We start from the raw sequence: 26579 nt of genomic DNA, 5'->3' as shown, positions 1-26579 counted from the left end.
AAAAACAAAAGTTCAAAGTATATTCTAAAATGACAGAAATACGACATTGAAGGAAATTCTAGTGTCACAGTCTAGAGCATCAGTCCTGCTATTTACTTCATGTCCTCAGAGATGCCTCATTTTAATCAGTTGCGTTTTAATGTACATAATGGAACTCACGGTCTCCATTCCTAACTACTTCATAATGGTTGCAAACACAAGGGAAATGGTGTAAACTGTTTACTAAATTCATTTTCTTTGCCACGTCTCCAGTTTCACTTCTATTAAAGCAGTCCCATGAAATTGGCAAATGTACTCTGTGCTTTCAGTGATGTGTAATGGGAAGAGGCAGCTCTGTGAATTTCAAAATGAAAGCATGTAAGATGTGGAGATAGAAACCAAAAGAACTGTGGATGCTGTAAATCAGGAATAAAAACAAAGTTGCTGGAAAAGCGCAGCAGGTCTGGCAGCACCTGTAAAGGATAAAACAGAATTAATGTTTCGGGTCTGGTGGCCCGTCCTCAGAACTGATGATTAATGGGAAAACGTAAGATTATATGCAGAAAATAGGGAGGTGGGTTAGGTAGGGAGTGAACGATAGGATAGAGCCTAAAAAGGGAGAAAGACAGTCGGATAGATAAAGGAGTTGCCAACAATCAGGCTGGGGAGTGAATAGCTGTTTGTGGGGACGTGGAGATGTTGTTTCCCCTTGTGGGAGAGTCTAGGACCAGAGGGCATCATCTCAGAGTAAGGGATCACACTTCTAAGATAGAGATGAGGAGGAATTTCTTGTCTGAGGCTAGTGAATCCTTGGAATTCTTTACCACAGGGTGCTGTTGAGACTGGGTCATAAAGTATATTCAAGGCTTAGATAGACAGCTTTTTAATCAGTAAGGGAGTGAAGGATCATGGGAATGCGCAGGAAGGTAGAGTTGAGGATTACAGATCAACCATGATCTCAATGATTGGCAGAACAGACCTGATGGGCTGAATGGCCTACTTCGGTGTCTTTTGATCTGAGAACATAGAACATTACAGCACAGTACAGGCCCTTCGGACCTCAATGTTGTGCTGACCTGACATACCGATCTCAAGCCCATCTAACCTACACTATTCCATGTACGTCCATATGCTTATCCAATGATGACTTAAATGTACCTAAAGTTGGCGAATCTACTACCGTTGCAGGCAAAGCATTCCATTCCCTTACGACTCTCTGAGTAAAGAAACTATCTCTGACATCTGTCCTATATCTTTCATGCCTCAATTTAAAGCTATGCCCCCTCGTGCTCGCCGTCACCATCCTAGGAAAAAGGCTCTCCCTATCCACCCTATCTAACCCTCTGATTATTTTATATGTCTCAATTAAGTCACCTCTCAACCTTCTTCTCTCTAATGAAAACAGCCTCAAGTCCCTCAGCCTTTCCTTGTAAGACCTTCGCTCCATACCAGGCAACATCCTAGTAAATCTCCTCTGCACCCTTTCCAAAGCTTCCACATCCTTCTTATAATGCGGTGACCAGAACTGTACACAATACTCCAAGTGCAGCCGCACCAGAGTTTTGTACAGCTTCACCATAACCTCTTGGTTCCGGAACTCGATCCCTCTATTAATAAAAGCTAAAACACTGTATGCCTTCTTAAAAACCCTGTCAACCTGGGTGGGAAAAGTTTCAATAATGTGCGGACTGGTCCCAGCTGATGTGCACAGACTCGTGCTGATAAGTGCAGTTCGTTTGAAATATGACCTCAATCTCTTTATGAGTATTTATCGCCATGATTGTCCTTTTCCAACCAGGAACATTTTAATTATTACTGCATCGACAGTGCACTGGGCCATTTGGTGTTCTCTGTCAAATATGATGTCATTGGCGACCAGGAACACCTCAGGCTGCTGCTAAGGTATGGAAACCGTGTGTGTCTGTGCCTGTGTGTGTGTGTGTGTGTGTGCGTGAGAGAGAGAGTGTACGTGTGTGTGTACGTGTGTGTGTACGTGTGTGTGTACATGTACGTGTACGTGTGTGTGTGTGTGTGTGTACACATGTGTGTGTACACGTGTGTGTGTGTGTACACGTGTGTGTGTGTACACGTGTGTGTACACGTGTGTGTGTACACGTGTGTGTGTGTACGTACGTGTGTGTACGTACGTGTGTGTACGTACGTGTGTGTGTACGTGTGTGTGTACGTGTGTGTGTACACGGGTGTGTGCGTACGTGTGTGCGTACGTGTGTGCGTACGTGTGTGCGCACGTGTGTGCGCACGTGTGTGTGTACGTGTGTGTGCACGCGTATGTGTGTGTACGTGTGTGCACACGTGTGTGTGTGCACACGTGTGTGTGTGCACACGTGTGTGTACGTGTGTGCACACGTGTGTGTGTGCGCACGTGTGTGTGTGTGCGTGCGCACGTGTGTGTGTGTGCGCGCACGTATGTGTGTGCGCACGTGTGTGTGTGTGTACGCACGTGTGTGTGCGTACGCACGTGTGTGTGTGTACGCACGTGTGTGTGTGCGCGTACGCACGTGTGTGTGTACGCACGTGTGTGTGTGCGTGCGTACACGTGTGTGCGTACACGTGTGTGCGTACACGTGTGTGCGTACACGTGTGTGCGTACACACGTGTGTGTGCGTACACATGTGTGTGCGTGTGCGCGTACACGTGTGCGTGCGTGCGTACACACGTGTGCGTGCGTGCGTACACACGTGTGCGTGCGTGCGTACACACGTGTGCGTGTGTGTACACACGTGTGTGCGTACACGTGTGTGTGTGCGTACACGTGTGTGTGTGCGTACACGTGTGTGTGTGCGTACACGTGTGTGTGTGCGTACACGTGTGTGTGTGCGTACACGTGTGTGTGTGTGTACACGTGTGTGTGTGTGTGCGTACACGTGTGTGTGTGTGTGCGTACACGTGTGTGTGTGTACACACACGTGTGTGTGTACACACACGTGTGTGTGTGTGTGTACACACACGTGTGTGTGTGTGTGTGTGTGTGTACACGCACGCGCGTGTGTGTGTGTGCGTACGCACGTGTGTGTGCGTACGCACGTGTGTGTGTGTGAGTACGCACGTGTGCGTGTGTGCGTACGCGTGTGCGTGTGTGCGTACGCACGTGCGTGCGTGTGTCTGTACACGTGCGTGCGTGCGTGTGTACACGTGCGTGCGTGTGTGTGTACACACGCGTGTGTGTACACGTGCGTGTGTGTGTACACACACACGTGCGTGCGTGTGTGTGTACACGTGCGTGTGTGTACACGTGCGTGTGTGTGTACACGTGCGTGTGTGTGTACACACGTGCGTGTGTGTGTACACACGTGCGTGTGTGTACACACGTGTGTGTGTGTGTACACACGTGTGTGTGTACACACGTGTGTGTGTGTGTGTACACGTGTGTGTGTACACGTGTGTGTGTGTACACGTGTGTGTGTGTACACGTGTGTGTGTACGCACGTGTGTGTGAGTGTGTACGCACGTGTGTGTGTGTGTGTACGCACGTGTGTGTGTGTACGCACGTGTGTGTTTGTACGCACGTGTGTGTGTACGCACGTGTGTGTGTGTACGCACGTGTGTGTGTGTGTACGCACGTGTGTGTGTGTGCACGCACGTGTGTGTGTGCACGCACGTGTGTGTGTGCACGCACGTGTGTGTGTGTGTGTACGCACGTGTGTGTGTGTGTGTGTACGCACGTGTGTGTGTGTGTACGCACGTGTGTGTGTGTACGCACTTGTGTGTGTGTGTGTTTGTACGCATGTGAGTGTGTACACATGTGTGTGTGTACGCACGTGTGTGTGTGTGTACGCACGTGTGTGTGTGTGTGTACGCACGTGTGTGTGTGTGTGTGTGTACGCACGTGTGTGTGTGTGTGTACGCACGTGTGTGTGTGTGTGTGTACGCACGTGTGTGTGTGTGTACGCACGTGTGTGTGTGTACGCACGTGTGTGTGTGTGTACACGTGTGTGTGTGTGTACACGTGTGTGTGTACACACGTGTGTGTGTACACACGTGTGCGTGCGTGCGAACACACGTGTGCGTGCGTACACACGTGTGCGTGCGTGCGTACACACTTGTGCGTGCGTGCATACACACGTGTGTGTGTGTACACACGTGTGTGTGTGTACACACGTGCGTGCGTGCGTACACACGTGTGTGTGTGTACACACGTGTGTGTGTGTACACACGTGTGTGTGTACACGTGTGTGTGTGTGTACACACGTGTGTGTGTGTGTGTACGTGTGTGTGTGTGTACATGTGTGTGTACACGTGTGTGTGTGTACACGTGTGTGTGTACACGTGTGTGTGTAAACACGTGTGTGTGTGTGTGTACACACGTGTGTGTGTACACACGTGTGTGTGTGTACACACGTGTGTGTGTGTACACACGTGTGTGTGTGTGTGTACACACGTGTGTGTGTGTGTGTACACACACGTGTGTGTGTGTGTGTGTGTACACACACGTGTGTGTGTGTGTGTGTACACACACGTGTGTGTGTGTGTGTGTACACACACGTGTGTGTGTGTGTGTGTACACACACGTGTGTGTGTGTGTGTGTACACACACGTGTGTGTGTGTGTGTGTGTACACACGTGTGTGTGTGTGTGTGTACACACACGTGTGTGTGTGTGTGTGTGTGTGTGTACACACACGTGTGTGTGTGTGTGTGTGTGTACACACACGTGTGTGTGTGTGTGTGTGTGTGTGTACACACACGTGTGTGTGTGTGTGTGTGTGTACACACACGTGTGTGTGTGTGTGTGTGTGTACACACACGTGTGTGTGTGTGTGTGTGTGTGTACACACACGTGTGTGTGTGTGTGTGTGTGTGTGTACACACGGGTGTGTACACACGTGTGTGTGTGTGTGTGTGTGTGTGTACACACGGGTGTGTACACACGTGTGTGTGTGTGTACGCACGTGTGTGTGTGTACGCACGTGTGTGTGTGTGTACGCACGTGTGTGTGTGTACGCACGTGTGTGTGTGTACGCACGTGTGTGTGTGTGTGTGTGTACGCACGTGTGTGTGTGTGTGTATGCACGTGTGTGTGTGTGTGTACGCACGTGTGTGTGTGTGTGTGTGTGTACGCACGTGTGTGTGTGTGTACGCACGTGTGTGTGTGTGTACGCACGTGTGATTGCGCGTACACACGTGTGTGCGTGCGTGCACACGTGTGTGCATGCGTGTGTGTGAGAGAGAGTGTGTGTGCGTGCGTGCACACGTGTGTGCGTGCATGTGTGTGAGAGAGAGTGTGTGTGCGTGCGTGTGTGTGAGAGAGAGTGTGTGTGTGCGTGTGTGTGAGAGAGAGTGTGTGTGCGTGCGTGTGTGTGAGACAGAGTGTGTGTGCGTGCGTGTGTGTGTTTACGTGAGACAGAGTGTGTGTGTGTGTACGTGAGACAGAGTGTGTGTGTGTGTGTGTGTGTGTGTGTGTGTGTGTGTGTGTGCGCACACGTGTGTGTGTGTGTACGTGTGTGTGTGAGAGAGTGAGTGTGTATACTTGTGTGTGTGAGAGAGACAGTGTCTGTGTGTGTGTGTGTGTGTGCGAGAGAGAGGGAGAGTATGCGTGTATGTGTGAGAGAGAGTGTCTGTGTGTGTGTGAGAGAGAGAGGGAGAGTGTGTTTGTGTGTGTGTGTGTGTGTGTGTGTGTGTGTGTGTGTGTGTGTGTGTGTGTGTGTTTACGTGAGACAGAGTGTGTGTGTGTGTACGTGAGACAGAGTGTGTGTGTGTGTGTGTGTGTGTGTGTGTGTGTGCGCACACGTGTGTGTGTGTACGTGTGTGTGTGAGAGAGTGAGTGTGTATACTTGTGTGTGTGAGAGAGACAGTGTCTGTGTGTGTGTGTGTGTGTGCGAGAGAGAGGGAGAGTATGCGTGTATGTGTGAGAGAGTGTGTCTGTGTGTGTGAGAGAGAGAGGGGGAGAGGGTGTGTGTGCGTGTGAGAGAGTGTGTGTGTGTGAGAGAGAGAGAGAGAGAGTGCGTCTATGTGTGAGAGAGTGTGTCTGTGTGTGTGAGGGAGAGAGAGAGGGAGAGTGTGTGTGTGTGTGAGAGAGAGAGAGTGTGTGTGTGTGTTTGTGTCTGTGTGTGTGTGAGAGAGAGAGAGAGAGAGTGTGTGTGTGTGAGAGAGAGCGAGGGAGAGTGTGTGTGTGTGTGCCTGTGTGTGTCTCAGGGAGATGTGGAAGGAGGGGGGAGTTACCCAGTCGGGTGTGGGGGTGTGGTTCGGGAGGAGGGGTAGTTACCCTCCTGGGGGGTGGTGTGTGTGACCGGAGGGGCGCGTTACCCTATCGGGGGCGGGTGTGGGGTTTGATTCACCTGTGGCACACTATGCCCAGGAATGCTGGAGTTGTTTTTTGCAGTGCAGTTGTTAAGTAAAAATTCCTGATTTTTAGTAATAGTTTTAGAAATAGTCTTATGTTTGATTCTGTAAAGTTGGGGAAAGCACATTTGCCCCAAGCCGTCTTTGAGTTGAGGCTGTCATCATATCCCAGGAGCTTGGTTTAAACAGATGAATGTTCACTGCTGTGGGCTCGAGCTGGCGGTCACGCCTTCCAGATCATTGCTTTTATTCAGTCACTTTTCCCAGGCACGGAGTCACTCTTCCAATGTCTGATACTTGAGACCAATTTTCAAGCCAAGTTCTCTTATTTTTACAGTATGCTACAAGCCTCTTTAAAATGAGCGGATCTTGTTTATTTTACTTAAAGCCCTCATAAAATGTCTTTGGCAAAACAATTCTCCTTTGTTTAGAAACATAAAATTTAATGTTGTGAAATAATCCTGTGCATTGGTTAATTGAAATGTTTTCTTCACAGAACCAAACACAAAACCTATCAGGATGTTGTTCCGATATCTTGCCTCACTGAATTCCCCAATGTGGTTCAAATGGCAAAGGTGTGTATTTTTCCTAAGAAACAATAAAGTCTCTCCAGGTGCACTGTTTGAGGTGGATGCACTGCAAATGTGGATATGAAGCTTTGGGTTTCCTACGGCTAAAGTAGGTGCTGTTTGGGAAGTCATCATAACATTTGCACTCATAGAGTCGTATAGCACGCAAACAGCCCTTTCAGCCCATCCAATCCATGCCGAAAAGACAGTGATCAGACTTGACCTTCGAGTGGAGACAGAGAAAATCACACACAAAGGAAGGTCACAGCGAGCTTGTAGCAAACTTTCTGGAGTTTAACTTAAAGGTTGAAAACTGCCACTGGAGATGGAAGTGATTTTAATTATCTTCTGTCACCTGACCATTTAGAGCAGCAAGAAATAGCAGTATATTGGAGATTATTCAGAAATACTTCAGAACTCTGACCAACTTAAAGTTGAGGTAATTCCCATTTTTAATGACTTGGAGAAAGTAAGGACTGCAGATGCTGGAAGCTAGAGTTAATAGTTGACTTCCCTTCACTTCAGATGCTGTCTGCCCTGCTGTGCTTTTCCAGCTCCATGTTTATTGACTTTAAATTTTTAACATTGGTTTTCTGAAGACAGTGTGGAATTTTGTGAAATTTTAAAAGAAACTGGCACTGCCACAATATACGGGACTGGAATGCATGTAGTGCTGGTATCGAGCAGGTTCCAGAGCTCAGTGCTGCTCAGTAACTCACTCAATATCAGTCTCATAACATGGTTATTCTCACCTAACCTGCAACAGCAACACTCAAGATTATTTCAATTTTTCTGTTCTTCAAGCTATTTCTGTCCAAACTTATCAAAACACTTTGAGTGCCATTTAAGAGAATGAAAATGTTTTAGTCTGAAATCATCTAACAAGCAGCAACACCTTCGGTTAAATATCACTTGCTTTACATTGTGTGTGTGTGAGAGAGTGAGAGTGTGTGTGTGAGAGTGAGAGTGCGTGTGTGTGAGAGTGAGTGTGTGTGAGAGTGAGAGTGCTTGTGTGCGTGTGTGCGTGAGAGAGTGAGAGTGCGTCTGTGTGTGAGAGAGTGAGTGTGTGTGTGTGTGTGAGAGAGAGTGCTTGCGTGTGTGTGTGTGAGAGAGAGTGCGTGCGTGTGTGTGTGTGAGAGAGAGTGTGCGTGCGTGTGTGTGTGTGTGAGAGAGAGTGTGCGTGCGTGTGTGTGTGTGAGAGAGAGAGTGTGCACGTGCGTGTGTGTGTGTGTGAGAGAGAGAGAATGAGAGTGAGCATCTGAGAGAGTGAGACAGTGAGTGAGTGTGTGTGCATGCGTGTGTGTTAGCGAGAGAGTGTGCGTGCGTGTGTGTGTGCGAGAGAGTGTGCGTGCGTGAGAGGGAATGAGAGTGAGTGTGTGTGAGAGAGAGTGCGTGCATGGTGGGGGTGTTGTGTGTGGGCGTGCGGGTGGGAGGTAGTGAAGGTGCATGGTGGGGTCTGGGGTTAGGGTTGAGTGGGTAGTGTGGGCACGAGTGTGAGAATTGGGGTTTCTTCCAGCCTGTAGTGGTTTTCCAATTATTGATCAGCACTCACTGCAAGAAAGGTCCTAACGTCAGATCAATCTGTGAACGAGACTTGATTACCGAGGCTGAACTGATTTTTTGTTCTTCTATTTGCAGCTTGTTTGTGAAGAAGTAAACGTGGACCGTTTCTTTCCTGTTTTGTACCCAAAGGTTGGTCTCAGTATGGTTCAGGTTTCCCTCTAACTCTTCCAATGTGTTTTTCAGCAGCATGTTCTTGCCTGTGTTATTTGCCCTTGCTAGGAATGTTAATCCTGATGTGGAGGTGCCAGTGTTGGACTGGGGTGGACGAGGTCAGAAATCACATGACACCAGCTTATAGTCCAACAGGCTTATTTGAAAAGACAAACTTTCAGAGCCTCACTCCTTCAGGTGTCAGTGAGAGACATGGTATCAGACACAGCACTTAGATATAAAACATCAAAGGGTGACACCACTGGTGATGATGTAGTAGACAAACTAGAGATGTTGTTAAATCTTTAATCAGTTATACGGTTTTAATTGATTGATATGGATATTTAAATCCCTGAATTCCTTTGAAATCACTGTCCTGAGAGAACCAAGGGTTTTATCAGTATAAAGAAGAGGTGACATTTTAGGTCAGACAATGCTTGTTAGGTGTGAGGCCTTGTTTAGAATCTATGTTTTGGTTTAGACCATAAGACACAGGAGTGGAAGTAAGGCCATTCGGCCCATCAAGTCCACTCCGCCATTTAAATCATGGCTGATGGGCATTTCAACTCCACTTCCCTACACTTGATTCCTTCTGAGATCAAGAATTTGTCGATCTCTGCCTTGAAAGTTTCCAATGTCCCGGCCTTCACTGCACTCTGCGGCAATGAATTCCACAAGCCCACCACTCTCTGGCTGAAGAAATGTCATCTCATTTCAGTTTTAAATTTACCCCCTCTAATTTTAAGGCTGTGCCCACAGGTCCTAGTCTCCCCGCCTAATGGAAACAACTTCCTAGCATCCACCCTTTCTAAACCATACATTATCTTGTAAGTTTCTATTGATCTCCCCTCAACCTTCTAAACTCTAATGAGTACAATCCCAGGATCCTTAGCCTTTCATCATACGTTAAACCTACCTTTCCAGGGATCATCCGTGTGAATCTCCGCTGGACATGCTTCAGGGGCTAGTATGTCCTTCCTTAGGTGTGGGGCCCAAAATTGGACACAGTATTCTAAATGGGGCCTAACTAGAGCCTTATAAAGCCTCAGAAGCACATTGCTGCTTTTATATTCCAACCCTCTTGAGATAAACGACAACATTACATTCGCTTTCTTAATTACAGACTCTACCTGCAAGTTAACCTTCAGAGAAGCGTGGACCAACACTCCCAGATCCCTTTGCACTTCTGATTTGTGAATTTTCTCACCGTTTAGAAAATAGTCCATGCCTGTATTCTTTTTTCCAAAGTGCAAAACCTCACTTTTACTCACATTGAATTTCATCAGCCATTTCCTGGACCACTCTCCTAAACTGTCTAAATCTTTCTGCAGCTTTCCCACCTGCTCCTGCCTGTCCACCTAACTTCGTATCATCGGCAAACTTCACCAGAATGCCCCCAGCCCCTTCTTCCAGATCATTAATATATAAAGTGAACAGCTGCAGCCCCAACATTGAACCCTGCGGGACACCACTTGTCACTGATTGCCATTCCGAAAAAGTGCCTTTTATCCCAACTCTTCGCCTTCTCTCAGACAGCCAATCCTCAATCCAAGCCAGTAGCTCACCTTGAACACCATGGGCCCTCACCTTGCTCAGCAGCCTCCCATGAGGCACTGTATCAAAGGCCTTTTGGAAGTCTAGATAGATAACATTTGGAGTCAGACTGGTTTTAATTCTAAAGTAGGAATTTATAAAATGCCATATTGACTGTCTATAAATTGTGTATTTTTTGAACAAAATAGAATGCACCTGCAAATATAAATTCACCCCATAGATTCACATGTGTATGTAAATGGGAGATTGTGCGCATGTGCCTGTGTGTTTGTGCGTCTGTGAGAGAGAGCGGGCGAGAGATACAACTGAATGCAGAATTTTTCTTCCACCTTCTGTATTTTACAGGCCTCTCGGTTAATTGTAACATTTGATGAACATGTCATCAGCAACCATTTCAAATTTGGGGTTATTTATCAAAAGTTTGGCCAGGTGAGTGCTTTGTACTTTAGCAGGAGGCAACCAGGCCCCCTTGTTGGATTGACAGTGTAATTTTGTGAGGTTTCTAATGACCCATTTATTGTTATGTTTTTGGAGCTTGCCAGTCTAACATGCCTACTTTTTTTAATTTCAAAACTGTACTTTATTCATTAACATATCTTTATATACATAGTCACTAAAGCATTTCGGTTCTGCACGGGAGCATATGAGAAAACAAACACTGGAGTTTGACTCTCTCCAGCAAACCAACCAAAGGCTTGTACAAGAATTTATTTACGTATATTTGAAGCACTGGGAGGGTCCGATAACTGAACAGACCCCCACGTACCTTCAGCAAAAAGACCTCAGACAGTGGTCTTTCCCCACTACACCTTGGCAGCAGCTGCCCCAGGCTTTAGTGAATCCCTCAGCACGTAGTCCTGAGCCTTGGAATGTGTCAGTCTGTAACACTTGGCCAGGGTCAGCTCCTGGAAGACAAACAAGTTTCAGGCAGATCACAGAGTGTCTTTCCCCGAATTGATGCTCCTCCAGGCGCAGTTGATGTTGGTCTCGGTGTGCGTCCCAGGGAACAGACCGTAGACAGGGAGTGCCCTTCAGCCACGTGATATCTTGGTGTTTGCTGGAATGTTCCAGTGACACTGCACATATGCAACACTGGGGAAGGTAGAACCTTAGTACGTAGTGACACTTGGCCCGTTCATACGGAGGATCTACACACAGCCTGATGCAGCCAGGAAGAGGCCAACATTGAGTATGTTCTTGCCCCCCCCCCCAACCGCCGTCTCTATCCAGAGCTTTGTACGTGGAGTTCCTGAAGACCTGGTCTACTTAGGGCTTCCAGGTGAAATGGAAGATGAAACAGTGCAGGTTTGGGGAATGGGCCAGACCTGCACTACATACAGCAACAAAGAGAGTGCCTCACACCTGATGATTATCATAGTGAGAGAGCAATCACAAGATAAGAAAACAGTTAGCCTAGTCTAACATATGCAGCACCATTTTGAAACAGAGTGCAGTCCACGACAGAAGTTTAAAAATAGGCTGAGTTTCAAACTTCCCTCTGATTACAACCACTTCAGCATGGGTTTACAGCACAGACATCCTGTCATTACACAGGGGAATGTGACAAGTGATTGTTTATTCTGTACCAATCTCATCTTTTATCAGAGATAGTAGGAACTGCAGATGCTGGAGAATCTGAGATAACAAAGTGTGAAGCTGGATGAACACAGCAGGCCAAGCAGCAACAGAGGACCAGGAAGGCTGACGTTTCGGGTCTGGACCTTTTTCAGAAACCGTGTTATCTCATCTTTTCCCAGGACGAGTTTGTGTGCCTTTAGTGAAAGGTGGAAATGAAGGCGCTCATTATATTTTAAAGAGTATGAGAACAAAGGGTTGCGAGAAGAGTTACATATTTCCTTTTTCAAATTTAGTTTTACATAGCTCCAGAATGTTACAAATGGCACTTCAGCATTTCAAAGGAGCCTTCCAAATCTGAGCAGCATGAGGGTCTTCAAATGTGAACATTCAAACAATTGATTTTGTCCCATTTAAATGCATTTTCCTTCTCTGTATATAGCCCGTCTAGATCTTTCTTCAGTGTCAGTGAATCCCCCACTAATTCAGTAGGATTTAAAGAACGTTTCTTTGTATTAGCAGAGAAAGACTCAGCAGCGGCAGTGTGCAATTAAGAGTTTAATCACAAAATAATTTGAATGTTCAACATTAATAATCAGTGCGTTAAATCTATACCGTCCTGAACATGTCACTTTTACTTCGTACAGCCTCTTGTGGTCTTAGTAAGAATCTGAAGACAAAATAGTTTTTTTTTAACCAAAATGTATTCAACGTATTCTTAATAAGAAATATTCAATAATTTTAACTCACTATTTTGTGAATCAACCACTTTGGCTATATTTTGTAGACTGTAAATGTAGCAGGGGATGCATGGCCCAGTGGTGATATTGCTAAATTATTAACCCAAAGACCCAGGCAATGCTCTGGGGACCCAGGTTCAAATCCTGCAGATGGTGGAATTTGAATTTAGTCAAAACCTAATGATGACCAAGAAACTGGTATTGGTTTTCAGAAGGCGAAAAGACCAATCTCGTTCGCTGAGGTCCTTCAGGAAAGGGATGTGCCATTCTCACCTGGTCGGGCCTCAGTATGACCCCAGACCCACAGGAATGTAGTTGACTCTTAACTGGGTTAGTAACTCGGGATGGGTGATAAATGCTGTCCTCGCCAGCAACGCTTGTATCCTGTGAATGGATTAAAACAAGACAAAAGATTTGTTTGTGGAAGCTTCATTTAGGATGCCCCAAAATGCTTCGTTGTCAAGAATGTAGCAATTGTTATAATGTGATGTAAGCCGGGATTTAAAAAAAAGCCTTTATAAAGTACAATCTGCAATATCCTGCAGTCCCATAATCTCGCCAAGATACCATCATTTAAGCCCAGGTTTTGACATTCTAATGTTGGCCATGCCTTCAGCTTCCAAGTCCCTAATCTCTACAGTTTTCTTCCTAAATCTGTCCACCTCTCTCACCCTTTGTAACACATCCCTTAAAAGTAATGTCTTTGAGGTAGCTTTTGGTCATTTATCCTAAAGCCTCTTTATGTGGTTCAAAGTCCGTTTTGTTTGATGTCAAGAATGTGATGTATCTTGGAATGGTTTACTCTGTTAAAGGTGCTGTATAAATGCAGGCTGTTGTTGTGCTGCTGCAGGAATTATTATAAGCAAAGAGTGGAATCCCTATTTTGCTTGCTTTGAAATTAGACGTAGCACAGGGAGATCCCACTAACAACTGAAGTACAATGAACTTATGTTACAAACGCAACGTTTCCCAAAATTTCAAACATTAATGTATTACCTTACAATATACCCTAGTTTTAATATGATGTATAAGTTAACAGAGCATTTTTATATTTTATATACTTCTTCAGTCCTAAAAAAAATAATACCCGAAACGGTGACAGCTCCTTTCCTCCAGATGCTGCCTGTCCTGCTGTGTTCTTCCAGCCTCCTGTCTGTCTGCCTTGGATCCCAGCATCTGCAGTTTTTATTTGTCTCTCTAGTTTGTACTTTGGTGAAAAGGCAAATTGTTGTGTTTTTTATTAAATTGAACATTTTGATGAGTGTTTGTCCCTCCATAATGGTCACTGCCTGGCATTTGTGTAGCACAAATGTTACTTGCCACTTCTCAACCCAAGCCTGGATATTGTCCAGGTCTTGCTGCATTTAGATATAGACTGCTTCAGATTAAGGACTAGTGTATGGTGCTGAACATTGTGCAATCTTCAGTGAACATCCCCACTTCTGACTTTGTGATGGAGGGAAGGTAATTGTTGAAGCAACTGAAAATGGATACTCTGATCTCTGAGAACTTGAAACTGCAGATGCTGGAGAATCCGAGACAACAAGGTGTGGAGCTGGATGAACACAGCAGGCCAAGCAGCATCAGAGGAGCACAAAAGCTGATGTTTCGGGCCTAGACCCTTCATCAGAAAAGTGATGAAAGGTCTAGGCCCAAAATGTCAGCTTTCCTGCTCCTAAGATGCTGTTTGGCCTGCTGTGTTCATCCAGCTCCACACCTTGTTTACTCTGATCTCTGCTCACTCACCACTATCTGGATAGGGCCACCCCATTTTGTCATCCTAAAGTACAGAGATATGGAAATTAAGCCGCAGGAATTCTCTTAATCCAAGATCTACAGGTGCAAATATTTAGATATGGTGACCTAAAAAATTGTAAAGGTAATCCTGTATTTATAAATAAGTATAGATACCACAAGTTCATGTTTAATTGGAATATTTGACCAAGCTTAACAACTATTGAATTCTAGCAGACTACGACATAAATACAGCTATAGTCAAAATTATTTTTGCTTGTACACCAGACTTCAGAGGAAGAATTGTTTACCAACAATGAAGAAAGCCCTGCCTTTATCGAATTTCTGGAGCTCTTGGGTGAGAAAGTTGAGCTGCAGGACTTCAAAGGGTGAGTTTTGTATTTGTACAGTACTGACCAGATTTAGAACTTTATGTATCTGAAATGTGGTCACTGAAGAGGAGGCAGAAAGAACATTTACATGCACTGGAGATGGTAGGAAAGATTTCTGAAGAAGGGCCCAGGCCTGAAATGTCAGCTTTCCTGCTTCTTTGATGCTGCTTGGCCCACTGTGTTCATTCAGCTCCACACCGTGTTATTCTCTATTTACATGCACTACATCTGTTTCTGTTCAACAAACAGCCATTCACAGAATACTAGAAACACTGCAGTGTGGTGCCAGCCATTCAGCCCATTGAAGACCACCCCAGCACCCTATCCCTGTAACCCCTCATTTCCTATGTCCAACCTACCCACCCTGCACATCCCTGGACATTGTGGACAATTTAGCCTGGCCAATCCACCTAACTTGCACATCTTTGGTCTGTGGGAGGAAACCAGAGCACCTAACGGACGTGGAGAATGTGCAAACTCCACACAGACAGATGCCTGAAGGTGGGATTAAACCCTGGCACTGAGGCAGCAGTGCCAACCATTGAGCCACCATGTCACCCAAATTTGTAAAAAAAATTACCTTTGGTCCCCACCTGTAAATCATAGGAATCGGTCTAGTCCCTGATGTTTCTCAAAACTTCACAACCTGGCCATGCAGTTAAGAAAAATAGACTATCCAAATGTCCCATTGCACAGTTCCACATCATTAGATAGTTTGAAATTGTGGCTAGTTTGCTTAATTGCCCAGCCTGATTATGAGGTTTGAGAAACATCAGGAGCTTGGCTGATTCCAAAGTATTACAGGTTATGACCAAAGGTAGGTTTATCCATATTCGGGGATGGTACAGGGCTAAGTGGAAATGCATGTTGTGATGAAGATATAAAGTACCTTCAGGAGAATTTGGATGAAAACTCTGATGGAATATAATGTAAAAATTGAGAGGTTATCCACTTTGGAAGGATGAACATACATGCAGAATGTTTCTTAAATTGGCAAGTGTAGCTATGCAAAGGCACCCCGTGTGAATAAGTCACTGAAGCGTAACACACAGGTGCTAGTGGAATGTTAGCTTTTATTACAAGGTGATTTGTGAACAGGAGCACTGAAGTATTGCTTCACTTTCATAAGAGCTTGGTTACACTCTGTCTGGACTACTGTGCAGTTTTGGTCTCCTTTTCTCAGGAGAGATGTTATTGTCACAGAGCGAGTGTAATGATGCTTCACCAGACTCATTTCCGGGATCGGTCAAACTGAGCCTGTGTTCTCCAGAGTTTCAAATGATGAGAGGTGATTTAATTGAAAGCTACACAATACTTAAAGGAATAAAAGAGTAGATGCAGTTAAGATGCTTCCAGGGTTGGAAAGCCTAGAACCGGGGGTCGGGGGGAAGGAGGCACAATTTAAAATTTACGGGGCTTCCCAAATGAGAACAATCTGCATCCACGGTGGCACAGTGGTTACCACCTGCTCCCTTACAGTGCCAGCAAACCAGGTTCAGTTCCACTCTGGGGCACCTCCCTGTTTGGAGTTTGCACATTCCCTGTGTCTGCGTGGGATTCCTCCAGGTGCTCCGGTTTCCTCCCACAGTCCAAAGATGTGCAGGTTAGATGGACTGGCCGTGGGAATGCAAGGTTGTGGGGGTGAGTTGGGGTGGAATGCTGTTTGGAGCAGTGGTCTGGACGGCCCACTTGCACTCTGTAGGGATTCTATCCTCTCAGATTATACGCTTTTATCACATTGGCCCATAATCTTCTATCCTGAAATGAAATCAATTTGGTCTCGGCAAGCTCTCCCCATAATTTACCCCTTTTAATTTTTTGCATTAAACTTGTGTGGGAGCAGTGATTTCAGAATCAGTGTTTGCAGGGTACCAGTATGGGGGTGAAAGCTTAATCCTTCCGCCTGGCATTCTTTTATCTGCCATTTTAAAAGAGATGGCAATACATTGAAGACAGGTTACAAAATATTGCATGTGAATGAGAGATTGGCAGATCAAACCATGCTAGCTACCTGTTGTATTAATCACATCTCTTGTTTGTCAGCTTTCGTGGAGGCCTGGATGTTGCACATGGCCAAACAGGAACAGAGTCGGTTTATACCAAATTCCGGAGCAAAGAGATTATGTTCCATGTTTCCACAAAACTCCCGTACACTGAAGGTGATGCGCAACAAGTAAGTCCAACTTACATGGTTTAGAGACAAATGGCATGTGATCTTTCTCACATGCTCACAGTTCAGGGCCCGTTCTGGGGAAAGTACAAAGCAAACCCATTGAATAACATCAACGTGGCTTAGCTATCCTGTCTTTAGTTATTCTATTGGCTGAATGGGTGAGTATGCTGGTTGATCCTGCACTGTACTTCAATGAGGGCACGTTATGTTAACTGGTCTAGTGACCCTGGGCTGTGAGACCAGCAGGAAAGGTGTAGGATACTAACTGCTACTCCCATCCTCTGGTGTGATGCTGATTGGTTGCATTGCTACTGCCCGAGAGTCTGTAACCAATCATAAAGCTTTGTTTGAGGATAGGTCAACAAAAATAACATTAGAAATGTTTTATGCTTAATGTATCAATCGAAGGAAAATCTCACTACAACGTCAATTTTTCTAAGAGATTGGTGAAACTACAGGAAAGCGAGGTGTCGGAAGAGTTCCATTGACTTTGTTGGAGATTTTAGTTGCTGTGCACTCTGACTCTCTGTACTTCCTGGTTTTAGTGAGTAAACTTATTGAATCAGTTTGTCTCAGCGTCAGTTGAAGCTTTTCAGTAGTGTGTGCCTGAGAGTTTAGAACATGTGGAATGATTGTGACTTAGATAGGGTGGATAGGGAGAGCCTTTTTCCTAGGATGGTGACGGCGATCACGAGGGGGCATAGCTTTAAATTGAGGGGTGAAAGATATAGGACAGATGTCAGAGATAGTTTCTTTACTCAGAGTAGTAAGGGAATGGAACGCTTTGCCTGCAACGGTAGTAGACTCGCCAACTTTAGGTACATTTAAGTCGTCATTGGATAAGTATATGGACGTACATGGAATAGTGTAGATTAGATGGGCTTGAGATCGGTATGACAGGTCGGCACAACATCGAGGGCCGAAGGGCCTGTACTGTGCTGTAATGTTCTATGTTCTGATTCCATGCTGCTGTGTGTGAGAGGGGGAAGATGCTGTCAGAGCTCGTGTACAGGGATGTACCTGCCTGCGCCCCCCGCAACCCAGAAACCATGTACTGAGTCACCTGTTTAATGTACACAAACTGTATAGCCCTCTTCAGAATGACCAGATTGCCAGTGAAGGACACAGTCTGCTGTTGTGCTAACCTACCATCCTTTAAGATATTTTCTCATCTTTTTCCCCTTATGTAAGGGCTGTAAGTTTCCAACGTGATTCCAACATTTGTTGCACAGAAACATCAGAGAGGCAGAGTCAGTGTTCAGAAAGATACTCGAGCTTACTTCTGAAAGTCTGATTACTGTAGAGGAGAGCAAACTAAAGGGAGCTGATTTGATGGAGGAGTTTAAAACATTGAATATTGATGAGAGAAGCTGCTGCCAGTGGCTGTTGGATTGAATAACACAGAGGTGATTGGCTACAGAAGCTGCCGTGATGTGAGAGAGCATTTTTATACAACAAGGGTTTTGTGTTCGAAGTATACAGGTGGAAGCGTACTGCCTCGCAGAACAGCGGATACAGGCCGCAGCGTACCGCCTCACAGCACAGCCAGGGTACAGGCCGCAGCGTACCGCCTCGCAGCACAGCCAGGGTACAGGCCGCAGCGTACCGCCTCGCAGCACAGCCAGGGTACAGGCCGCAGCGTACCGCCTCGCAGCACAGCAGATACAGATTGAAAAACAAAAGCAGAAATTTCTGGAAAAGCCCAGCAAGCCTGGAGGCACCTGTGGAGAGAAATCAGAGTTAGCTGGAGATCTTGAAGAAGGGTGACTGGACCTGAATGTTATCGCTGCTTCCTTTCCACAAATGCTGAGCTTTACCAGAAATTTCCAATTTTGTTCTGATTTACAGCATCTGCAGCTGTTTTGGTTTTTATTTGGATTCCGTTTCAAAAATTAGCTATTGAAGAGAAGTTGGATAAATGCTTTGGGGGAAAAAGTGGAGTAATAAAACCAGGAGTGGAAAAAATCTGACTGTCCCAGTGAAAGAATGATCACAGACCCTGTGGGCTACTTCTGTACAGGACTAGCCCAGGATTCTGTGTGTAAACGTTTGTAACCTTATGGCTACTTTGCTGTTGAATGCAGCGAGTTAGAATGAACTGGAACGAGCTGCATTAAAGGGCAGCAGAAGGTGGTTAAATAAAATCTTTTAGAACAGAATTGCATAAATACAACAACGAAAAAAAATCCCGAGTCCATGGGGGAAAACTGGGTGTGAGCCTCTAATTGGATCACCCTTTCAAAGAGTCTGCACAGCAGTGATGGGCCAAATGGCACATTTGTAAGGTACAGCATAATAATTTGGCTCTGTAACATGGGCAGGAGCTGTACGTGCATCGCTGTGTAACATGGGCAGGAGCTGTACGTGCATCGCTGCGTAACATGGGCAGGAACTGTACGTGCATCGCTGTGTAACATGGGCAGGAGCTGTACGTGCATCGCTGTGTAACATGGGCAGGAGCTGTACGTGCATCGCTGCGTAACATGGGGAGAGCTGTACGTGCATCGCTGCGTAACATGGGGAGAGCTGTACGTGCATCGCTGTGTAAGATGGGGGGAGCTGTACGTGCATTGCTGTGTAACGTGGGCAGGAGCTGTACGTGCATCGCTGTGTAACATGGGCAGGAGCTGTACGTGCATCGCTGTGTAACATGGGGGGGAGCTGTACGTGCATCGCTGTGTAACATGGGCAGGAACTGTACGTGCATCGCTGTGTAACATGGGGGGAGCTATACTTGCATCGCTGCGTAACATGGGCAGGAGCTGTACGTGCATCGCTGTGTAACATGGGGAGAGCTGTACGTGCATCGCTGCGTAACATGGGGAGAGCTGTACGTGCATCGCTGTGTAAGATGGGGGGAGCTGTATGTGCATCGCTGTGTAACATGGGGGAAGCTGTACATACACTGTTTCTGTTGTTGAATTGGGCAGAGCACTGGCAGCGCAGAGGAAATCATTTGAGTATTTTGAAATGTTGGTTTCTTGGCTCAGAACCATCTGACACAGTGAACCTGTGATAATGGGAACTGCAGATGCTGGAGAATCCAAGATAATAAAGTGTGAGGCTGGATGAACACAGCAGGGCCAGCAGCATCTCAGGAGCACAAAAGCTGACGTTTCAGGCCTAGACCCTTCATCAGAGAGGGGGATGGGGTGACGGTTCTGGAATAAATAGGGAGAGAGGGGGAGGTGGACTGAAGATGGAAAGAAAAGAAGATAGGTGGAGAGGAGAGTATAGGTGGGGAGGTAGGGAAGGGATAGGTCAGTCCAGGGAAGACGGACAGGTCAAGGAGTTGGGATGAGGTTAGTAGGTAGGAGATGGAAGTGCGGCTTGGGGTGGGAGGAAGGGATGGGTGAGAGGAAGAACAGGTTAGGGAGGCAGAGACAGGTTGGACTGGTTTTGGGATGCAGTGGGTTGGGGGGAGAGCTGGGCTGCTTGTGTGGTGCAGTGGGGGGAGGGGACGAACTGGGCTGGTTTTGGGATGCGGTGGGGGAAGGGGAGATTTTGAAGCTGGTGAAGTCCACATTGATACCATTGGGCTGCAGGGTTCCCAAGCGGAATATGAGTTGCTGTTCCTGCAACCTTCGGGTGGCATCATTTTGGCACTGCAGGAGGCCCGTGATGGACATGTCATCTAAAGAATGGGAGGGGGAGTGGAAATGTTTTGCGACTGGGAGGTGCAGTTGTTTATTGCGAACCGAGCGGAGGTGTTCTGCAAAGCGGTCCCCAAGCCTCCGCTTGGTTTCCCCAATGTAGAGGAAGCCACACCGGGTACAATGGATGCAGTATACCACATTGGCGGACGTGCAGGTGAACCTCTGCTTGACATGGAAAGTCATCTTGGGGCCTGGGATAAGGGTGAGGGAGGAGGTGTGGGTGCAAGTGTAGCATTTCCTGCGGTTGCAGGGGAAGGTGCCGGGTGTGGTGGGGTTGGAGGGCAGTGTGGAGCGAACAAGGGAGTCACGGAGAGAGTGGTCTCTCCGGAAAGCAGACAAGGGTTGGGATGGAAAAATGTCATGGGTGGTGGGGTCGGATTGTAAATGGCGGAAGTGTCAGAGGATGATGTGTTGTATCCGGAGGTTGATGGGGTGATGTGTGAGAACGAGGGGGATCCTCTTGGGGCAGTTGTGGCGGGGGCGGGGTGTGAGGGATGTGTGGCAGGAAATGCGGGAGACGCGGTCAAGGGCGTTCTCGACCACTGTGGGGGGTGCAGTTGCGGTCCTTGAAGAACTTGGACATCTGGGATGTGCGGGAGTGGAATGCCTCATCGTGGGAGCAGATGTGGCGGAGGAATTGGGAATAGGGGATGGAATTTTTGCAGGAGGGTGGGTGGGAGGAGGTGTATTCTAGGTAGTTGTGGGAGTCGGTTGGCTTGAAATGGACATCAGTTACAAGCTGGTTGCCTGAGATGGAGACTCAGAGGTCCAGGAAGGTGAGGGATGTGTTGGAGATGGCCCAGGTGAACTCAAGGTTGGGGTGGAAGGTGTTGGTGAAGTGGATGAACTGTTCGAGCTCCTCTGGGGAGCAAGAGGTGGCGCCAATACAGTCATCAATGTAATGGAGGAAGAGGTGGAGTTTGGGGCCTGTGTAGGTGCAGAAGAGGCACTGTTCCACATAACCTACAAAGAGGCAGGCATAGCTGGGGCCCATGTGGATGCTCATAGCCACTCCCTTTGTCTGTAGGAAGTGGGAGGAATCGAAAGAGAAGTTGTTGAGGGTGCGGACGAGTTTGGCTAGGCAGATGAGGGTGTCGGTGGAGGGGTACTGGTCGGGCCTGTGGGACAGGAAGAAGCGGAGGGCCTTGAGGCCATCTGCATGCGGAATACAGGTGTATAGGGACTGGACGTCCATGGTGAAAATGAGGTGTTGGGGGCCAGGGAATTGGAAGTTCTAGAGGAGGTGGAGGGCGTGTGTGGTGTCACAGACGTAGGTGGGGAGGTCATGGACCAAAGGGGAGAACAATGGAGTCCAGATAGGTGGAGATGAGTTTGGTGGGGCAGGAGCAGGCTGAGACAATGGGTCGACCAGGGCAGGCAGGTTTGTGGATTTTGGGAAGGAGATAGAAACGGGCCGTGCGGGGTTGGGAACAATGAGGTTGGAGGCTGTGAGTGGGAGGTCCCCTGGGGTGATGAGGTCATGAATGGTGTTGGAGATGATGATTTGGTGCTCGGGGGTGGGGTCGTGATCGAGGGGGTGGTAGGAGGTGGTGTTGGAGAGTTGGCATTTGGCCTCGGCGATGTAGATGTCAGTGCGCCATACTACCACTGCGCCACCCTTGTCTGCGGGTTTGATGGTGAACTTGGGGTTGGAGCGGAGGGCTGCCCATTCTGCGGGGGAGAGGTTGGAGTGGGTGAAGAGGTTGAGGTGGTTAATGTCTCGACGGCAGTTGGAGATGAAGAGGTCGGGGGAGGGTAGGAGGCCTGGGGGTGGTGTCCAGGAGGAGGACTTGTGTTGGAAGCCGGCGAAGGGGTCAGTGGAGGGAGGGTTAGGTTCCCGGTTGAAGAAGTCAGCGTGGAGGCGAAGGCGGCGGAAAAACTGCTCTATGTCCAACCGTGACTGGTATTCATTGATGTGTGATTGTAGGGGGACAAAGGTGAGCCCCTTGCTTAGGACTGACCGTTCGTCCCTCACCTGAAGGTTGCAGGAACAGCAACTCATATTCTGCTTGGGAACCCTGCAGCCCAATGGTATCAATGTGGACTTCACCAGTTTCAAAATCTCCCCTCCCCCCACTGCATCCCAAAACCAGCCCAGTTCGTCCCCTCCACCCACTGCATCCCAAAACCAGTCCCACCTGTCTCTGCTTCCCTAACCTGCTCTTCCTCTCACCCATCCCTTCCTCCCACCCCAAGCCGCACCTCCATCTCCTACCTACTAACCTCATCCCACCTCCTTGACCTGTCCCTGGGCTGACCTATCCCCTCCCTACCTCCCCACCTATACTCTCTCCACCTATCTTCTTTTCTCTCCATCTTCGGTCCGCCTCCCCCTCTCTCCCTATTTATTCCAGAACCCTCTCCCTATCCCCCTCTCTGATGAAGGGTCTAGGCCCGAAACGTCAGCTTTTGTGCTCCTGAGATGCTGCTGGCCCTGCTGTGTTCATCCAGCCTCACACTTTATTATCTTACAGTGGACCTGATCGCCTGAGCCTTCAGCAGTGAGTGGCCACTGTGTTAATGCCTGCTCCATGACTGTTTCTGTGCTAAGTGACTTTCTTGATGAATTATTGGCAGGAAGTGTACTCGAGTGTGAGTGTAGGATGAGTGCATCCATTTAAAATACAAAACCATGTTGTGCACTGATCTACTGCTCACCCTGGTCTATTAAATGTACACTCAGACTGATATTTGTGGTCTTTATTTATGAATTCATAGACAAGTGGCTTGTTTCTCTATTCAGCTTCAAAGGAAACGGCACATAGGAAATGACATTGTGGCCATCGTCTTCCAGGATGAAAACACCCCCTTTGTGCCAGATATGATAGCATCGAATTTCCTGCACGCTTACATTGTGGTCCAGGTGGAAAACCCCTGTAGCGGTGACACTGTGTACAAGGTAACCATAGACTGCAGCTGGAAGCTTGTTTTACCGCCATCAGCTCATTACTTTTTAACCTCATGCATCATATTTAACGTGACTATTCTTTTTAAATTGGGGCCCATGATGGCACTATCTCATTTCTGGAGAGTCACTCTCGAAACAGCTATATAATATACAGATATGTTTTACCCGGAGTTCTATAAATCCCAGAGTGAGAGATGAAAGAGTGGCACAGTGGCTCAGTGGTTAGCACTGCAGCCTCACAGCGTCAGGGACCTGCGTTCGATTCCCGCCTCGGGCGACTGTCTGTGTGGAGTTTGCACACTCTCCCCGTGTTTGCGTGGGTTTCCTCCGGGTGCTCCGGCTTCCTCCCACAGTCCAAAGATGTGCAGACTAGGTGGATTAGCCATGCTAAATTGCCCATTGTGGCCAAGAATGTTTAGGTTAGGTGGAGGAGCCATGAGAATGTAGGGACAGGGTGGGTCTGGGTGTGGACTTGGTGGACCCAGTGGCCTGCTTCCACACTGTAGGGACTCTATCCCATAGAAACCTATGTAATTCTAAAAGGATGAGACAGGGTAAATCTGGAGCATGCTCCTGATGTAGATGAGACCGGAACCAAAGGTCACATTAGGACCAAGAGGAGCAGAGATTTCTTCACTGAGAGAGTGGTGAGCCTGTGAAATTCTCTGACATAGATCATGGTTGATACCAAAAGGTTGAATGTCTTCGAGAAGTTGTTAGATGTTACGGGTTGAGGGACTAAAGGGTAGGGGGAGAAAGCAGGAACAGGGATCTGAGTTGGATGACCAGTCACGATCTTATTGAATAGCAGAGCAGGCTCGAAAGGCTGAATGATCTCCTCATGGTCTTATTTTCTCTGTTTCTCTGTCTCCACCCTTCAGCTGTAGGAAACAACCACAAGGATGTGCATATCCCTGCCGGGCAGCAGCTCTCCACACATTAAAATCCCATGGTTACTCCCCATCCAAATTCCAAAGGAGCGGGGAGCTGATGGGAGAGAAAGCAGTGGGTGATGACAGTCTCTAGATTCGTTGTCTGTCTTTAAATGAACAGTTTCAAAAAAGAGAAACTCAAAGGGAAGAGGAAATAGGAAGTGTGATGAATTGATCTCAAAACTTCTCTCGCTCAGCTGCAGTCAGATTTGATGATGAATACATAAGTTTCTGAAAAGAGCTTTAAGAAGAGAAGAGCAGCCCAGTCATCTCTTTGCTTAAACAGGGTGACCAAATGGTGCCCATGTGCTCCCATTCCACAGAAACTGAAAATCTAATGAAGAAGTTTCTCAGAAACCAGACAATGTCCTGTGTTTTATAATCTTACTGCTCACAGGTGTGGTGAGACACCTCTGGTGTCGATAGGAGTTGAACCCAAGCCTCCTGGCCCAGAGGTAGGTATTCCACTTTGATGGTACAACCTCTGACACACAACCCACACTGGCAATGCCAGCAAGACCATGACACCAAATTAGTCTCAGTGGGTTGGAGAATTCTCCCATTACACTGAACTGAAAAATATTTGTTAGTGAGACAGGAAATTCATTGAGATTTGATTATAAATTGCTGCACTCCATTCATTCACACGTTACACCTCCAGAACCCCCCGGCTTTGTACAGTATTATTTTGTCTGCTGCTCACTTGGAAGTTTGCACCAGATCACTGTCCTCTAGTATGTTCGGAAACTGCCTCACCAGTTCCTCTGCTTCCCAGGTCTCCGTTACAGCGAGAGATGATGTCCCATTCTTTCGGCCTGCTCTGCCCGATCCAGCTGTGTTTAGAAAGGTAATTGCTTTATCCACATGGACTTGAAATTATTCTGGGCGCTAACATGTATGAATACACAAGGGGTTTGTACAGAATCATCCCACTGACTAATCTCATAGAATTCACTCTTAATTGATTGATTTTCTCCAACTTTCTCTGTCTTGAAGACTTTAAGAGCATGAATTTGTGTACAGTTGGTCTGAGGAATATACCTGCATTGCAGCATTATCATCAAGGAACCCCTAATCCAGGACCAGGCAGAAGTAAAATCAAGAACAGACATCTCCCTCCCTGCTGTTTTCGATTGAAACTGGGGAGACAGTGGTGCAGTGATGATGTCACTGAATTAGTAACCCAGAGGACTCAGGTTCAAATCTCACTGTGTCAGCTGTTGGAGTTCAAAATGGATCAAATGAATAAATCTGGAATTGCCGGTCAGTCTCAACAATGGTGACAATGAGACTCTCATCAACTCCCACCTGGTTCACTCACGTCCCTTGGGGAAGGAAACTACCATCCTTACCTGGTCTGGGCTACATGTGACTCCAGATACACAGCAATGTGGTTAGTTCTTAAATACCCTTGGAAATGATGTGGCCACTCAATTCAAGGGCAACTTGGAGAGGCACAAGAAATGTTCTTACCCACAATGTCCACATCCATAAGTGTACCAAGAATATCACTGTCTATGATTCTACCCCAAGGCGTGATATTTATTAGTTACATTGCTGCCCTCTGTAGCCTGGTCTCCACTGGACCACCCTCAATATCACATCACCTGCCAACCATGTGTTGGGGGGAAATGTGAGAGATATAGGGTAAGGCACTACAACATGGGCAGTGGGAACAGTGAGATGGATAAAATCCTGTTTCTGCAGTTTTCAGTCTTTGATATTAAGGCAGATATGTCAGTGATATTATACTTTGAGCTCAATGCGATGTTTTACTTTCAAGAGTTTTTTAGCTATGTAGTAAATTATTTCATTTCTCCTGTAGGTATGTTCAGCTGTGCTCTTTTATTTTCATACTTTACCAGGGTCCTGACTTTCAGGAGTTCTTGCTGACAAAACTCATTAATGCAGAATATGCTTGCTATAAGGCAGAAAAGTTTGCTAAATTAGAGGTAAGATCGGAATATTTTATAGTACCATGGACAGATTGTGCGTAATGTGTGTGTGTGTGTGTGTGTGTGTGTGTGTGTGTGCGTGTGTGTGTGTCTATGCTCTGACAGTGAACTGAAAGCCTAACTTATAATGCAAGGGACTCTTTAAAATATCCACTATAAACTATTATCTTCATCTGTTTGCAAGTGTGATGTGCATTTCAATTGAAAACATACAGGATCACCCAAATCCTTCAATGAAACTTGTATTTTATGATTTTTAAAACTTGCATTTACATGTTTACTTGAAAAGAAAAACTGCAGAGTTTGAAGAGAGAATTGCATACATGTTCGGCAGAGGTTTCCTGTGGCTCAGAACTAGTATCTCTACCTTTTTAAGCCAGAGGATATGGGTTTAAATTCC

At 46.8% G+C, this 26579-nt stretch overlaps 1 protein-coding gene across 22 annotated transcripts in view; it reads left to right on the top strand.

The window, feature by feature from the left end:
• rap1gapa (RAP1 GTPase activating protein a) overlaps positions 1-26579 on the top strand; it is a 599377-nt gene that overhangs the window by 500739 nt on the left and 72059 nt on the right. For all 22 annotated transcript variants that reach the window (XM_059655569.1, XM_059655567.1, XM_059655576.1 and 19 more), the window contains 9 exons: positions 1778-1881; positions 6775-6853; positions 8486-8539; positions 10460-10543; positions 14452-14552; positions 16599-16728; positions 23128-23283; positions 25000-25071; positions 26090-26176. In XM_059655569.1, coding sequence (XP_059511552.1) covers positions 1778-1881; positions 6775-6853; positions 8486-8539; positions 10460-10543; positions 14452-14552; positions 16599-16728; positions 23128-23283; positions 25000-25071; positions 26090-26176 — 867 coding nt within the window. The remainder of the gene's footprint in view (positions 1-1777; positions 1882-6774; positions 6854-8485; positions 8540-10459; positions 10544-14451; positions 14553-16598; positions 16729-23127; positions 23284-24999; positions 25072-26089; positions 26177-26579) is intronic.

This window comes from Stegostoma tigrinum, chromosome 28, assembly GCF_030684315.1.
Source record: "Stegostoma tigrinum isolate sSteTig4 chromosome 28, sSteTig4.hap1, whole genome shotgun sequence".
In the NCBI taxonomy this organism is placed as follows: domain Eukaryota; kingdom Metazoa; phylum Chordata; class Chondrichthyes; order Orectolobiformes; family Stegostomatidae; genus Stegostoma; species Stegostoma tigrinum.
The sequence above is the reverse complement of the archived record's forward strand: the minus strand, read 5'-3'. Positions and strand labels throughout refer to the sequence as shown.